The 15,564-nt window shown below is 45.1% G+C and overlaps 1 protein-coding gene across 1 annotated transcript in view; it reads left to right on the top strand.

Annotated features, from left to right (window-relative positions):
* Nucleotides 1-14,517, top strand: part of Gna13 (G protein subunit alpha 13) — a 37,596-nt gene extending 23,079 nt beyond the window's left edge. The window contains exons 3-4 of the mRNA XM_021176429.2: nt 6,974-7,024; nt 10,431-14,517. Coding sequence (XP_021032088.1) covers nt 6,974-7,024; nt 10,431-11,003 — 624 coding nt within the window. The 3' untranslated portion in view covers nt 11,004-14,517. The remainder of the gene's footprint in view (nt 1-6,973; nt 7,025-10,430) is intronic.
* Nucleotides 14,518-15,564: the final 1,047 nt, after the last annotated feature.

Consider the following 15,564-nt stretch of genomic DNA (forward strand, 5'->3'; position numbering starts at 1 on the left):
AAAAAAAAAAAAAAAAACAAGTAGTGGGCTGGATTTGACCTGTGGGCTGCTATCGTTTGTGGGTAGTAGACATCTGATCTACAGTCTAGATAAATAAAAGAACCCAGTGCTTCCCTGTCAACAGCAATTGCCTTCTGTGGTTGAGGTGGTACAGACTCGTGTGCTGTTGCTCCAGTGACCGTCTTTTTAAGGCATTGCTGCATATCACCAGATTGCATTCTAACAGAATAATTGTGTGCACCTGCGTCGCGTATGTGGCAGTTCCCACAGAGGCTGGAAGAGCGCATTGGATTCCCCTGGAGCAGGAATTGCAGGCCGTTGTGAGGCACCTATCTGACATGGGTTCTGGGATCTGAACTCGGGTCCCTGAAAGAGCAACAAATGCTCTTAACCCCTGAACCCTGGCTGAGGCTTTAAAAGCTCTGCTTCATGACCTGTCTGTCTACCAAGTAAAGTTGTCTTTTCCCTCCCTATTGGCATAAAACTGCCAGTAGTTTTAATATGGGTTTTTTTTTTCCCTCAAAAAAAAAAAAAGGTAGTTTTTTCTTGTATATTCTTGGACTCTCCAGGTAAAATTCATTATTCGTCAGGAAACAACACACACTAAGTCTTGCCTTTTGCCTCCTCCAGGTGTGTAGGAGAGTGCTTGGATTTAACATCTCTCGTTTGAGCAGTAGGTGTCCCGTGAACGTGCTCTGTCTGTTTGCTTTATGGAACTTACTTCTGAGCTTGAGTTTCAGCGTTTAGATTCCTGGACCAGTGTGTCTTTTCAAGCAAAGAAAGTACGTTTTAGCATACTTTAGTGATTCTTGGGAATGAGGGACAAGATAGCTATTTCCAGCTTAGGTACGAGTTGATAAAACTGATGGAGTAAGGTTTGTAGCCTCCCAGGGGTAACTGAAGCCCAGTGACTGCCATTGACTTTGCCAACAGGCTATGTGGGACTAAATCCGAGTCTGCATGCCACAGTGCCATTGTTTAGATGGAGCCTAAATGTCCAGAGAAAAAAGAATCAGAGGTGACATAAAACACCATGACATTTAACTCTTTTTTTTTTTTTTTTTTTTCTTTTGGTTTTTCGAGACAGGGTTTCTCTGTATAGTCCCCTGGTTGTCCTGGAACTCACTTTGTAGACCAGGCTGGCCTCGAATTCAGAAATCCACCTGCCTCTGCCTCCCAAGTGACATTTAACTCTTAACTAGGAAATGGATTTTGATCTGAAATTTGATTTACATTTCTTTCAGTAGTAGGGAATAGACTGGGAAGAGCTAACCCAATTTCAAGTCTTAAGGCTGTAGTATTTCTGTATTCCATAAAATCCTGTATTTTACTTGCAGAGACTAAGGTGTATCACTTGAATAATGAGAAAACAAAAGCAAAATTCAGATTAATAGCATGACCTATACTGAAAAGAAACTCCAACTTTAAGTCAGTGTACCTTAGGCAGAAAAGGGGTGACTGTTGAACCACTGAATTCCTTTCCTTACTTCATTTGCAGTTGGGTAAATTGGGACCTGGGGAAGTTTGGAGACTTGATGAAATCACTCCCTCCGGGTTAGAGAAAGAAGAAAGAAGCTTGCCTTCCTGTCAGCATTGGGAGCCAGGAGAGGGGGGGTAGGGGGGAGGGAGACAGAGAGAGAGAGACAGAGAGAGAGACAGAGAGAGAGAGAGAGAACTTCTGAGCTTGTTAGGAAAAGGTAGTTAGGGCAGCCTTCTCTCAGCAGCTCATTCTTCATTCTCACATGGTCTTGGAGGGAGAGGCTGTCAGATCCAGACACTGGACACATCAGCAGGGACCATCAGAAACCCTAGGCCCCCAGTACAGAATCACTGCCATGTGTCCATGGGTAATCTACAGATTATACACATTTTTTGTGGTTGTTTTTAAAACTTTTTGAGATCATAAAAAGTATTTTTTCCTATGGTTTTTCTCCCCTCAATAAAATGTGAAAGCTGCTGATAACAATTTCTAGAACTTTAGAGGTGTTGATAGGACTATCTTGAATTCAAGGCCACCTTAGGCTACACAGCAAGACCCTGTCAGAAAGGGGTGGGGCAGCAGGCAAGGGAAGAGAATGAAGCCAGATTGTCCCCTCTCTCCAGCACCAGCGTACTCTTTCTGATTGGAGACTTAATTTTAACCAAAATATGTTTGCCACAAGATTAACACTGAATGTTTATGTCCTAGAGTAGATGTGGCTGAACTTGGGGAGGAGGCAAGATCTGGAACAGTAGATGTTCGTCCATACGTTTAAATGGAAAGGGATTTAAAATAATTTAATTTCCAAGTCTTGAATGTGTAAAGTCCAGACTTGCTCTATGTAGTATCACTAGAGACTGAGGGTTGACAACAGTCGCACACACCATTTTCTTCTCCGTGGAGACAGGACCTCACTGTGTAACCCTTTTTTGTCTGTTTGTTTTGTTTCTGTGTTACATGCTTTTTTCTGTGGTTATTACACCACTTGGTTTTCATGAGATTTTTAAATTTGTAATAAATAAAACACAGACTAATTTGGACCCATAAAATTTCAGATGAATACCTTTAGTCAGTCTGCTGAAACCCCGCACTGAGAGACAGAGGCAGGAAGGTAGCGGAAGGTGTGTGTGTGTATGTGAGTTTGTTTGTTTTTAAGATTTATTTTTATTGGGGAGACAGATGTACCAGTTCCCATTGTGATCAGTCTCCAGCACTCATGTAGTAGCTTGACAGCCATATTTAAGTTCAGTTCCATGGCGTCTGGCTCTGTGGGTATTGTACACACGTGGCATACTAACATACATGTAGGCAAACACATATAATTAAAATACAATAAAAATAATCTTTTAATTATGCTTGCAGATCTGAGCTTACAAGTGCAGGTGCCCACAGAGGCTACAAAAGGGTGTCCAATCCCCTAGACTGGAAAGAATTACTATTACTAGTGAGCCACTGGGTGTGGCTGCTGCCTGCTGGGTGGGTGCTGGGAGCCTAGCTAGTCTCTGGAAGACTCGCATGCATGCTGAACCACTTAAAGTGTTTGCACCTCCAAAAGAAGACTCATGACAGGAATTTCCCACCCCCACTCTCTGATTCATTCCTAGGGGTCTCACTAGATAGCCCAAGCTTGTTTGGAATTCACCTTGTACAGTAGACTAGCCCCAAACTCATGGCCATCCCCCAGCTTTGGTCTCTCCAGTGCTAGAGTTACAGGCAGTGCTACACAGTTACCTTTGCCCGTATTTTAAGGAGTTAATTTAATATACAGCTGGGCTAATAGTACCGTAGATCTTTGAATCAAGATGTGCTTATATAGAGAGTTAAGGTTTTCTCAAGTGACAGTAAGACCAGGCCAAGCACATACAGACAGTGACCGCCGTTTGTGTGCATGAAAACATTGAACTAACTTAGTCATGGACAACTAAACTTAACTTAGTCATGGACAACTAACTTAGTCATAAACAACTAAAGGCCTGGTGTGAGCTTGGGCAGGCTCTGCTGCTAGTGTGAGTATTGCCCCACGTTTGCAAAAGTTAAAGAAGGCCTTGTAGGTCAACGGTGTAGGCTTTGACTTTATAACCTACTCCTTCAGTGTAGCATTTAATAGCACAAGTATTTCATATGTAACTGATATCAGATGATTATGTTTGATAACTTAAGGTATTTTATATGTGTGTATACCCAGACTTATTAAATTTCTTTCTTAATTCTATGTGGAAAAATAATATTCCAGATTTTATTGTTGTAAGTATCACTGAATAAGTGGCATTTTATGTAATCTTTCCTTTTGGGGGGCTGTTTGAAGCAGGGTCTTACATACCCTGGGCTGGCATCAAACTGACTCTAAAGCTCATCGTTCTGGCGGACTCCCAAGTCCCCAGTGTGGGCCATCGCCCCAGCTTCACTGTCCCTTTGCGTGCATCCTGTTGTTTATGCTGAGCAATTCCTTGGATCAGACAAGGCCATTAAATGCTTTATGAGACATAATGCTCCTAGCTTTCTACGAGGTTTGTATAGATCAGTGATGCCACAAGGCTGAGTACACAGTCTTCTGTAAACCCTCACATACAGTAGGGCGGTGTAAGGATTTATGTGTAAGGAAGAGGGGCTGCTGGCTCAGATAATACTCATGTGAGGGTATTTTAACTTTCTTTCTTTTTTTTTTTTTTTTTTGTTTTTCGAGACAGGGTTTCTCTGTCTAGCTCTGGCTGTCCTGGAACTCACTTTGTAGACCAGGCTGGCCTCGAACTCAGAAATCCGCCTGCCTCTGCCTCCCGAGTGCTGGGATTAAAGGCGTGTGCCACCACGGCCCGGCTTAACTTTCATTTATGTTACGTACCTCCATAAGATACATGATACAAAGGCTTTTTATGTCATTTAACTTTTACTGTTGACTGGATGAGGAGCCTCTTTTCTTTTACTTTGTTGTTGTTCGCTAGTTAGCTAGTTAGTTAGCTAGCCCATGACCTAGGCTGACTTTGAACTGCAGTCTGAGAATCACCTTGAGTTGGTTTTCAGGTGCCAGGATGGCAGGTTGAGCCACCCGTTGGCTTCTGTGCCAGGATTTCAGGCCATGCCACCAGTTGGATTATTTTATCCTTGCCTAGAGTCTCGATTAAAGAATGAACTCAGTGTTTGCACCTGTGTGGGGAGGAGGGCCCAGGAGAGAGAGCTTAGCAGGAATCTTAACAAATGTGTAACTCTACCCAGAGCATCACTGTACATAGAGTTTGGAAAGGTAGAGAAAGTTGTGTATCCGAAGCTGTTTATCGTCAAAGTGGTATTAAAACTGCAGCGGTGGCCCACTCCTGTGATGTTAGCACTCAGGAGAGGTACTGCTGTGAGTTCAAAGCCAGTCCTGGTTATTCCTGCCTCAAAAGAGAGAAAGAAAGGAGAGAGGGAGGGAGGGAAAAGAAAAGAAAGCGAAACCCTGGGGTGGGGTGGGGGTGGGGCAACTAAAATTATTTGTTGTTTAAATAAGATAGTACTCAGCGATAGAGAGTCAGAGAGTCAGCTCAGCATCCCAGCACCCCAGCACCCATATAATAAACCAGGTGTCCCAGCTCTGAGTGAGCAGAGACAGGGAGGTCACTGGGGCTTGCTGGCCTAGCCTACAAAATGTTCAGAGAGAAACTGTGCCTCAAAAGGGAGAGAGGGGGTTACCAGCACCCTCTTCTGACTTCACATACACAAGCATAAGCACCTGCACACACATGTGCACACTCACACACACACTTTTCCTATTTATTTCGTGTGTGTGTGTGTGTGCGTGTGTGTGCGTGCACGTGTGCTGTAGCAGGGCATTATATCTAGTTCCTGCAGGCCCGGAGACATTGGCATAACCCCTGTTCTTTACTGTGAAATATCAATTTTATAGCAACTTGATTTTACCCTTACCAGGTCCTTGAAAACAAGTCACTGTGTTCCCAGTTGAGACAGAGGGAGAAACAGTAAATGACAGTTACAAGTGCCCTGTCCTGTGTTTATGCTCATCAGTTCCCCATTTATGTTCAGTTCAACTGTAGAAATTGCCTTCAAATTAATTCAGGCAGGTTAAATGCTCTACCTCCCACGATGCCTGGTGGCTTTACTGTGTGTTTTCAGGGTGGAGGGGATTCTAAACCTACAAACAGCACAGGTTGCTCGGGGGGGTGGGGAGGATGCTACCCAGTTTGAAAGGGGAAGCTTGGGGCTGAAGAGATGGCTCCACACTGGCTGCTCTTCCAGAGGACTCAGGTTCGATTCCCAGCACCCCACCAGGCAGCTCACAGCCCTCTGTAGCTCAGGTGAAGAACAGCAGATCAGTGTGTGAGCCTCAGACCATATTGGTTCTGCTCTTCATCAGCCTGTTTTTGTGACCAGAAGTGTATCTGGACATGACACACGCCAAACTGAAGAGTACCCAGGACTAAGCAGTATCCCGGGTCCTTGTGTTCAGTCTTCACTTAGAGTGGCTTTCTGATGAGTATGGATTGAAGCAGAAACTGGAGGAGCCCTGCAGGAGAAACTGCAGGATGACTCGGCTCGTTGCAAGCTGCTCCATCCGGCTGCCCTTTTCCCTTTTCAAGGCAGGCTGCTTTTGCCTAAGGGAATGGCTGGCACTGGGATGCCTTGGTCATCTCACTATTTCAAGGAAAATACCCTGGATTTATGTTGCTGCTAGTATAAAGCTTAGGCTTTCAGCCAAGTGTTAGAATATAGGAACCCAAATTTGTCTGCCACAGTGAGTGAGTGCAGCGGCTTCCCACAAACCTGATAAAATGGACAGAATTGTTGGCAAATATGGTTTTAAATGCTATATAATAAAACATACCAGCATTGAAAGCTTTGCATAACTTAAATGATCTGCTCTGTTCCAGGGGCCACTGAGCTGTGGCCAGGTAAAGACCCACTCAGAGGACAGGCCGACAGGGCCCTAGGATGGCAGGATCTGAGAAGCTCATTGGTAGAGTTACTAGTCCCATAGGAGCCCAGCCTTCAGGGAGTAGACCTCCCAAATTTGATGTCACAACAAAGATCTTTGCGGTGACCTGAAAACTTTTGCAGTGACATTTTTGTAGTGCTAGACATTGTTTTCCTTTCTTTCAGTCAGGCTGACCTGTGGTCACAGGCCAAGTGCAGGAGCAGAGGTCTTGCAGTCATTCCTTAACCCATACCAAATGCGGCAGCCTGTGTTGTGCTTGCTGTGGGCTGTTTGTGCTGCTGACTGATCAGGGCCTTGAGCATGCCGAGCGAGCACCACTCAGCCCCGTTAGTAGTGCTTTAAAGTTAGTATTTGTCAAGCTCTTTGTTTTGTGTTTGCCTTCATTTTTTGGTTGGGACAGAGGTCTCCCTATGTAGCCCAGCTTGGCCTCACACTTGGTAATCCCCCTGCTTCAGCTTCTCTGAATGTGACTAACCAAAGTATATTTGGACCAAGTGTACAGCCCCACAGTACTACATAAACTGTGTGACATTCAAGCCTTCCTAACTTTGTTTTCTTCTTGTTTTCAGGGTGAGTCTGTAAAGTATTTCTTGGATAACTTGGATAAACTTGGAGTACCGGTAAGTTTCAAAACAATAGTTCTGGTTTTGCCTTCAACAGTTGATACTTGGAGGCAGTAATGGGGATGGCATTGCTTCTGTTTGGGGCAGCAGGTCAGGAAAGTTAGAGTCTACCAGGCAGCCAGCCTTTCTTTTTCTTTCAGTGCCAGTGGCCTGAGTTGTCCTCCTACAAGCATTGACAGGTTTCTAAGTTTTGTCAACATGGAAGAGATTTGTGTTGAAAATGAGATTTCACACTGTCTATTATTCTTTGGTGCTGTTGGGTTTTCTGTAGCAGAAATAGAGCAGGACTCGCTTGTGCTGGAGTCCAGTGACTAGGACTGCAGACCCAGGCCTGCAGAGGAGACTGAGGTAAGAGAGAGCCAGCTTGAAAAGAGACCCTGTTATCTCCCCAGTGTTTGCCTCAGAGCCAGTGACTCAGCTGGGCGTGCTCATGGCTCCCAGTTTCCATGACAGGCAGAGAGTGAGCGCTCCCGTACATTCGCTCTGTTGTGAATGTCAGGTGGAATTCCAGGTTTCACTGCTTAGAGCTCCTGCCCCAGGGGTATTTGTTAGTCGTGAATCCCAGTGCAGCTGCCTTTGCTTCCTCCTAGATCTGTTGTGTTAGATGAGCTGTGGTTCTCAGGCTTGGGGGTTGGCGTGCTGATGATGGCACAGGACTGACCTGCTATAAGAAAGAAAGTCAGATACCACGGTCTTAGGGCCCTGGGCACTGTATTATTTTCTCTAGCAAGTCCATTTTTACATTTTGCTTATATTTTCTAATTGAATTTGCCTGCTAGGTGTGATGGCACACATCTATAGTTCTAGCAGTCAACGCTGAGGCAGGAGGATCATAAGTTTAAGGCCAGCCTATTTCAAAAAAAAAGAAACCTAAATTTTTAATTGTATATGTTGCCTTTCAAGGAATATTTTTTACCTGCTTCCCGCAAATATAATTATCTCTTAGAACTTAGTTTGTCACATAATACACACGGTCAGAGAAGAGCAGTGCGTATGAGGGGTGCATGTGCACACACTAGTGGAGTGGCTAGGGTTGATGTTGTATGTCTTCCTCAGTTGTGTCTTGCCTTGTCTGAGACAGGGTCTCTCCCTAAACTGGGAGCGCACACATTTGTCTAGACTGCCGACCAGCAAGCCTCCTATCTCCTTTCCCCAGCTCTAGGATTATAGGTGGTGCTGTTAGCAGCCACCTTTTTATGTGGGTGCTGGGTGGGGATGCAGACTTAGGACCCGAGGCTCACGCTGTATGCATAACTTTAGTGAGCTCACCTCCCCAGCCTTGAACAGTTTTTACATGTTTATTTCTATTTGATTTGTATGAGTGTGTGTATGTTCACTATTGTGCTTCCTTGGTGCCCTGGGAACCCAGAAAAGGATGTTAGTTTCCTGGAACTAGAGTTCTATCTGCCATGTGGATGCTGGGAACTATAAACCCTGTCCTCTCCAGACCCCAGGCCAGCTCTCATGTTTGTTGTTGTTTGTTTGAGACCGGGTCTTATTCTCTAGGCCTGGAACCTGCTTTGTAGACCAGGCTGGCCTGGAACTCACTGAGATCTCCCTCCACCTGTGTCTGCCTCCCACTGGAATTAAAGGCCTGCACCACAATGCCTGGATAATGGTATTTTTTTTTTAAAGAGTGCTTTCTTAACAGTCTAGATGGCTTGTTTGACATGCTTCTGTTTTTCAGGCAGGTTTGCTAAGCACAACACTGATGTACATCCTTTTTGCCGTTGCTGGGGTTTTGATGTTGTTTGTTGGATGGGTTTTTTTTTTTTTTTTTTTTTTTTTTGAGGCAAAGTTTCTTGTAGCTCAGGCTAGATTTGAACTTACCGTGTAGTAAAAGATGACCTTGAAGTCCGCCCTGGTGCTGTCATGGCCAAAGGGAGGCTTGGCTAACACAGCTGCCATCTCTCCCTGTCTGCATCAGCCCTTGCTTCCTTGTTACATCCAGCATGCTGAGGATTACTTTGTTTTTCTTTTATCCATCCTTTCACGAGGACCAGGACTTCCTACCTTGATTACAAGAGTTAGTTAAGTCCCTGGTGCCTAGTGACAGTGCCTGGCACAAAGTAGGCAATCAACAACTAGCTCATAGATAAATAGTATAGTCCACTCCAGCCCTGGGTAGTAGGTGCTTAAACTGTTAGGGTGAGAATAGTTCTGAAGCCACATCTACAGGGGAAAGGAGATTACATAATCAGCGTGGAGAGAGCAGAGGAAGGCTGGCTGTGCTACATTTTATCGCCCATCTGTGAACTTAAGGACAAATCATAGAACTGCATTCAACTAAAGCTATAGAAACCCTACTCTGATTGCGCCCTTAGAAGGGCATAAAATGCTTGTAAAGTCACGGTTTTTGATCCTGCCTTGACTTTTAACATATTTTGAACACGAAGATAATATTCAAACTGTTCTTGTTCGAGTAGTGCCAAAAAAGCCGTATGACTTGTGGAAAAGTACAGCCCGAGAAGGAAGAGCCAGTCGGGGATGTGAGGAAGTGTGCCGCCCAGTGCAGTGTCTCACCCCTGCAGCTAGCGGTTGCCTCTGTTCAAGATCTTACTGTTTCCCAGGTCACAAGGTCTGGAAAGCTAGTCATGGTGTCACGGTCTGGGATCTTAGCACTTGTAAATCTAAGGCAGGAGAACTGTCACCGAGTTCCAGGTCAGCCAGGACAACATAGTAAGACTTTGCCTTAAACACACATACACACACACACACACACACACACTTGTGTGGGAAAATAACTGTGTAATCCTAGCACCCAAAAGGCAGAGACAGGAGGATCATGACAAAATCAGTGCCAGATGTCACTAGCGGTGGTTACATAAAGGTCCAGAAGAGCTAACAGACTTGACAAGTGTGCTAGGTTTGAGTGCCCTGCAGGTGTGAACGTCCTGTTCCCCCGCAGACATGGTGCTCTGAGTGTGCTCTTCCTCAGTGAGTGAGAGCTGCTTGCACCACGGCCTAAGGTCTGAAATGCATGTGGTACATCACTTGTCACGTGGGTGACAGTGTGGAGCTTATCCCAAATCATGAAGGAGGTGTGTTCAGTAAAGAAGGTGTAATGAATTAGAGACTAGGTCAGAACCAAGCATAGGAAGTGAGCCTCATGAGTTACCTCCTCAGATCCTCCTGTGTTTAGAGGGGTGAGGACCAGCATGGAGATGCTGGGACAGTGGAGTGGGCACTGGTTGGTAGTGCAGGTGGGTGAGGTCAGCGGTGGGCATTGTGCCCATCATGGAGCCACACCTGTAACTGCAGCTCCTGGGAGGCTGAGGCAATAGGATCTCATGCTCGAGGCGAGCCTTGGGTTGCTTGGTTGGTTTTAATCATTTAGTTTGCACATCCATTTACTGGGCCATTCGCTACTTGTGGACTCTAAGTATACATCCTTCTCTTCCAGGATTACATTCCGTCACAGCAAGATATCCTGCTTGCCAGAAGGCCCACCAAAGGCATCCATGAGTACGACTTTGAAATTAAAAATGTTCCTTTCAAAATGGTTGACGTAGGTGGCCAGAGATCCGAACGGAAACGCTGGTTTGAATGCTTTGACAGTGTGACGTCGATACTCTTCCTTGTCTCTTCAAGTGAATTTGACCAGGTGCTAATGGAGGACCGCCAGACCAATCGCCTTACAGAGTCTCTGAACATTTTTGAAACAATCGTCAATAATCGGGTTTTCAGCAATGTGTCCATAATCCTCTTCTTAAACAAGACAGACTTGCTCGAGGAGAAAGTGCGAGTGGTCAGCATCAAAGACTATTTCCTAGAATTTGAAGGGGACCCACACTGCTTAAGAGACGTCCAAAAGTTTCTGGTGGAATGCTTCCGGGGGAAACGCCGGGACCAGCAGCAGAGGCCGTTGTACCACCACTTCACCACCGCGATCAACACAGAGAACATCCGCCTCGTGTTCCGGGACGTGAAGGACACGATCCTTCATGACAACCTGAAGCAGCTCATGCTGCAGTGATGACAAGACTTGCTATTTTAATACCTTGTTGTGATTTTGATTGTTTTCTGTTTGTCTTGTTTTTCTCTCTAAATAGCAGTTTACAACAGCAGTTAGAAGAATCTCAGTTGTGTGTCTAACTTCTTGGAGAACTTAGTTCATCTGTGGCCTTTAGTTTGTGGCAGACAGCTGCTGAATTAACCCATTGCCAATATCTGCTGGAATTTGGGCTTTGATTGGTTTCACTGTGGCTTTCCTTCAAGTCCAATCACAACTTCCTGACAACCTCACACTAGGTGGTTTCAGGCCTTGAAGTCTCATGACTATCCTGCAGTTCTAAGAATAGGCAGTAGAGAGTATGAAAATTCAGCTCTAAAGAGAGAGTGCCTTACCCTGCAATGACATGCCTTGCTAGTGTGAGCCCTGGTCTGGAAGGGCTGTTAGAGAAAAGTTTTAGGGAGCAGTCTCAGCCCACAGAGGCTTAGCCCCCTACACACACAGCAGTAGTTTGTTTTTCTCAATTTCTCTAATTTCTGTAGGGCAGCAGTCTCGGCCCACAGAGGCTTAGCCCCCTACACACACAGCAGTAGTTTGTTTTCTCAATCTCTTTATTTTCTGAAGGTAATGTCTTACTGTTTAAGTTTACAATATGGATTTCAGCCTGATGCTGATGCGGTCACAAATGGTACATGTGTGATGTTGATCTGAGATGACCAGTGACACGCAGTTTCCTTTGCCATACATGCTGTCACTAACTTAATGTGCCATGTTACAACATCTGGAGAGGGCAAGCACCTTGGTGACAGACATTCGCCATAGCAGCCCCAGAGTGTGACTTTCTCGTCCTGTCTCCTTGGATTTTGTGCCTTGCTGGAGGGAAACACTGTCGGGTCTTCTTCCTTCTGCGCCACTGTCTCAACCTCAGCAGCTCTGAACTGTGGTGCTCTCGGGCTTCCCTTGTCCCCGAGAGCTTGGTGGGCAGCATTTCCCTGTGAACTGTTCAAAAAGGCATCCTTTCAGTACCCGGTCCCTAGTTAGTGTCTCTCTGTGACAGAGTTTGTATGTGTTGTGTGTGTCATTGTGTGTGAGACACAGCTTCATTGAGGTACATTCAAATGTCTTAAGGATGCATCTAAGGATAAGCAAATTCTTTTGGCCCATGCTTAAGGAGGTTTGCCTTCACACACACACACACACACACACACACACACACCATTGCTAACTTAAATCATGCCCATGAGGTAGCGTGTGATAAAATACAGTGGCTGGTATACTAAACCATTTGGCATGTTCCAAGTGTCCTGGGAGTTTGTAGAACCTGAGCTTGTCCCTGCTGTCCCTGGAGAGCACACGAGGGCAGTGAAGCCTGTTTTACTGTGTGACTATTCTCAGGCAAGAAATTAGGCCCTGAAAGACTGGGCTGACTTTGAGGCCCGAAGGCAATGGCTTTCCTCTTTTCTTGCTGGAGGATGCCAGAGCTGGGCCCTAGTGTATGTATACTTGAGAGACCTGACTTGTTCTGGATTTGAGCTTTCACTGTCGTTCTGGTTATAAAGTCCAGTGCTTTCTTGCCTTGGTAATATCATGAGCTTAAGACATGTATGTCAGTATCACAGTGCAGGTGTTGTTAGCATGATTCACCATAATTCATGGTTCTACATCTGGTCCTTTTTTTAATCCAAAAAAAAAAAAAAAAAGATATGTCATTTAAATGTATGGTTAGCATCACTCCAGTGCTGATGAGCATTTGAATGTGTGCGCAGTAATGTGTTCTGTGTTAATTTAGCAAACATTATTGTGCATTGGCCACAACTAAGTGCAGTGAAGGCAGCAGAAGTCAGTCCCTCCAGTTGTGTCTGGTTACATTTAAGCTCTGTGGTGAGCACAGAAATCCTGCCTGACAGAGCAGGATCTCTGATTTCCTCCATTGTGACCATCACCAAGAAAGGACCAGAGCTCCTGACTAGAGACAGCATCCTTCCGGGTCCCTGCAGCTTCCTTCTGGAGCGTGCAGCATCTTAGAACCCAGTGTGGTCTAGATCCATTTTCACGTGGTAGATTACTTACACGCCGTCTCCACAGGATTGGTTAGAACTTAGAGAACTGTGAGGCCCAGCCAGAAAGCCACGGTCAGGTCCACACTTACAGTCTGACACTTACACACCCTGAAAGTCAGGTCCTTTTGTGAAGTGAAATAGTGTTGTGTGAAGAGGGCGATGGAATTTAGCCAACAGAATTGAAAAGGTGCCCAACCCTCAGTGTGCTGACTTCTCCCTCCTGGCCCCTGAACCATGCCTTGGAGCTGAGGCTCTGTGGGGCATTGGTCTGTGTATGTCTCGGGGTGCTTGGAGTGACTGTGCCTAATCCAGACTCCTCCTTCAATCCCGCAGCCTTCCTGCTTACTGTCAAAGAACCACACAAGTGTCTTGGTTGACTTCGAAATCTTTTTATACATTTCAGAGTTGCCTTATAAATAAGAGAACAACCCAGATTTAGACCTTAATTTTCTTTGTAATGGGGAAAGGGCTTTGTTCCACATTTTCTTACACTCTCAACTCAAGATGTGCAGCTGCCACCCAGATATCTGTCTGTAATGGCCTGAGATGTTGCTCTCTGCCAAATCCTGTCTGTATTCAATGGAAGCCTCCCTATCAGGTTTTCTATCTGGAAAGGGTACTGATAGCCAAAGAGAAGCTTCAGCCAAGCAAGACGGGATGTCCTGAAGAGGAGCATGTTGGGGTTTGTTTGTTTGTTTGTTTTCCTATCGCAGTGCATTGTGGGTACTCCACACCCAAAGGGTCTTCTGGTGAAGTTCTCAAGTTGGGACTCAACAGGGAAATGTTTGTTACGTTAGTGGCGGCTGTTGCTGTTACTAAAGTAAGAGTAAGACCACATGAGTACCAGAAGTGACCAGAATTGTTAGATCCAGCAAAAAGCATATGCCCCCCCCCCAAGTAACTCATACCTTCTAGTGTGTATGCCCAAACGCTTGGGCATCTGTTTTGATGGCATGTATTTCTCAGTGTTGGTATTCACATCCGGTTATGCCTCGTTTATATGAAGAATGAAATGGCCAAGTTATGCGGTTATATCCTGAGACTCAAGCTATTTGGAAAACCCTCAAATTGGTGCTTTCATTATTTAATGATACATTTAGGCAAAACCCCAAACAGACCATCTGAAACCTGACTCCGAGGTGCAATTTGTTAGCGATGTTATTTTCCTCCTTTGAGAAGACCAAGCGTCAGTGTTAATTTGAATTTCCTGTATGAACCCCTGCATCCTACCTATAAGGCCCAGTCAAACATTTGTAAGACGTTCCCTAATAAACCTAGAGAGGCTGCTTCGTTACCCTCTCATTTCTGTTCATTTCATTTGAATGATGGAGAATGAAGCTTTTCAGCTCCTTTTATTTGGAAAAATCAGGCTATATGTCTCTTTCCTGAGATTTCAGCACGTTAAATTCCACGAGTCGAGGGATCTTTGGTTCATGCTGCTTGAATGAAAGTTTTTTCTGCTTTTTCTTTTTTTCCTTTTCTTTAAAAAAAAAAAAATGTGGTTGGCTTTTCAGCCCAGAAAGCATGAGGGCACGTGATGCCCGTTTTCTTATGGTACGAGTTTAGGGCTAAGTCAGTTTACAGTAGGATTGAATTTTGTGTCAAAACCTGATGGTGGCTCCTCAGATACCATCAGCTAGATGCTTCTAGCCGTGCCCGGCAGGCAGGCAGGTAGGTATCAGATTCATCAAAGCAGTGCTCATCCGCTAACATTGTGCCATCCTCCTGGATGTAGATCAGCATCGGAATTTACCTGCTCATCCCTCCGTAAAGTAAGCAGTCAGGTCTGACCAGCCAGTTTTGAGTGCCATGGGTGGCACATGGCATTGTTTTGTATCCGTTGGCTTGCATATTTGTGCTTTTGAGGCAGGGTCTCCTTGGGTACCCCAGAGTGGTCTTGAATTTGAGATCTTCCTGGCTCAACTTCCCACCTGCAGAGATTACCACTTGTTTTTGTTTTTGTTTTTTTTTCAATAAAGCACTAGTCATGTGGTAGCGTTTAGTGGGCTGTGATGTGACTTTTGTGACGTATGCTATGTTAATCTTGATGAAATTGCCAGATGGTGTAAAGCCTACCTGAATCTACGAGGTATAAGTTTTGGGTCTGTGAGGATCGCTGATGGCCACAAACCACCTTCTCAGTATGCAGTCCTTGCTCCATTCACAGATGCAACATTGCCAAAGGGAGTGATGACTTTGACACTAACTGTGCCTCTTCAGTGGCACCGGGGATGACAGGGGAGGAGGAGGCAGTGTGTTCTTGTTGGGTGCCTATGGTAATGAAGCATACACTGTGTACCTTCTCTTCACCTCTTACTTGAAAGCAGATTCGCAAAATATCCTGAATGACTTCTCTCTGTTACTCGTGAGCTCACAAGGCCCAAGAAGCCTTATTAGAGGCACACAGTGCAACCCTTATAGACGGTGTTCCTAACAAGACATTATGCTACACTCAATAAAAGTATTTGTGTCTGGTAGGGTTTTTTTGTTTGTTTTTTTTTTGTTTGTTTGTTTGTTTTTCCATT

The sequence above is a fragment of the Mus caroli genome, chromosome 11, assembly GCF_900094665.2.
Source record: "Mus caroli chromosome 11, CAROLI_EIJ_v1.1, whole genome shotgun sequence".
NCBI lineage: Eukaryota > Metazoa > Chordata > Mammalia > Rodentia > Muridae > Mus > Mus caroli.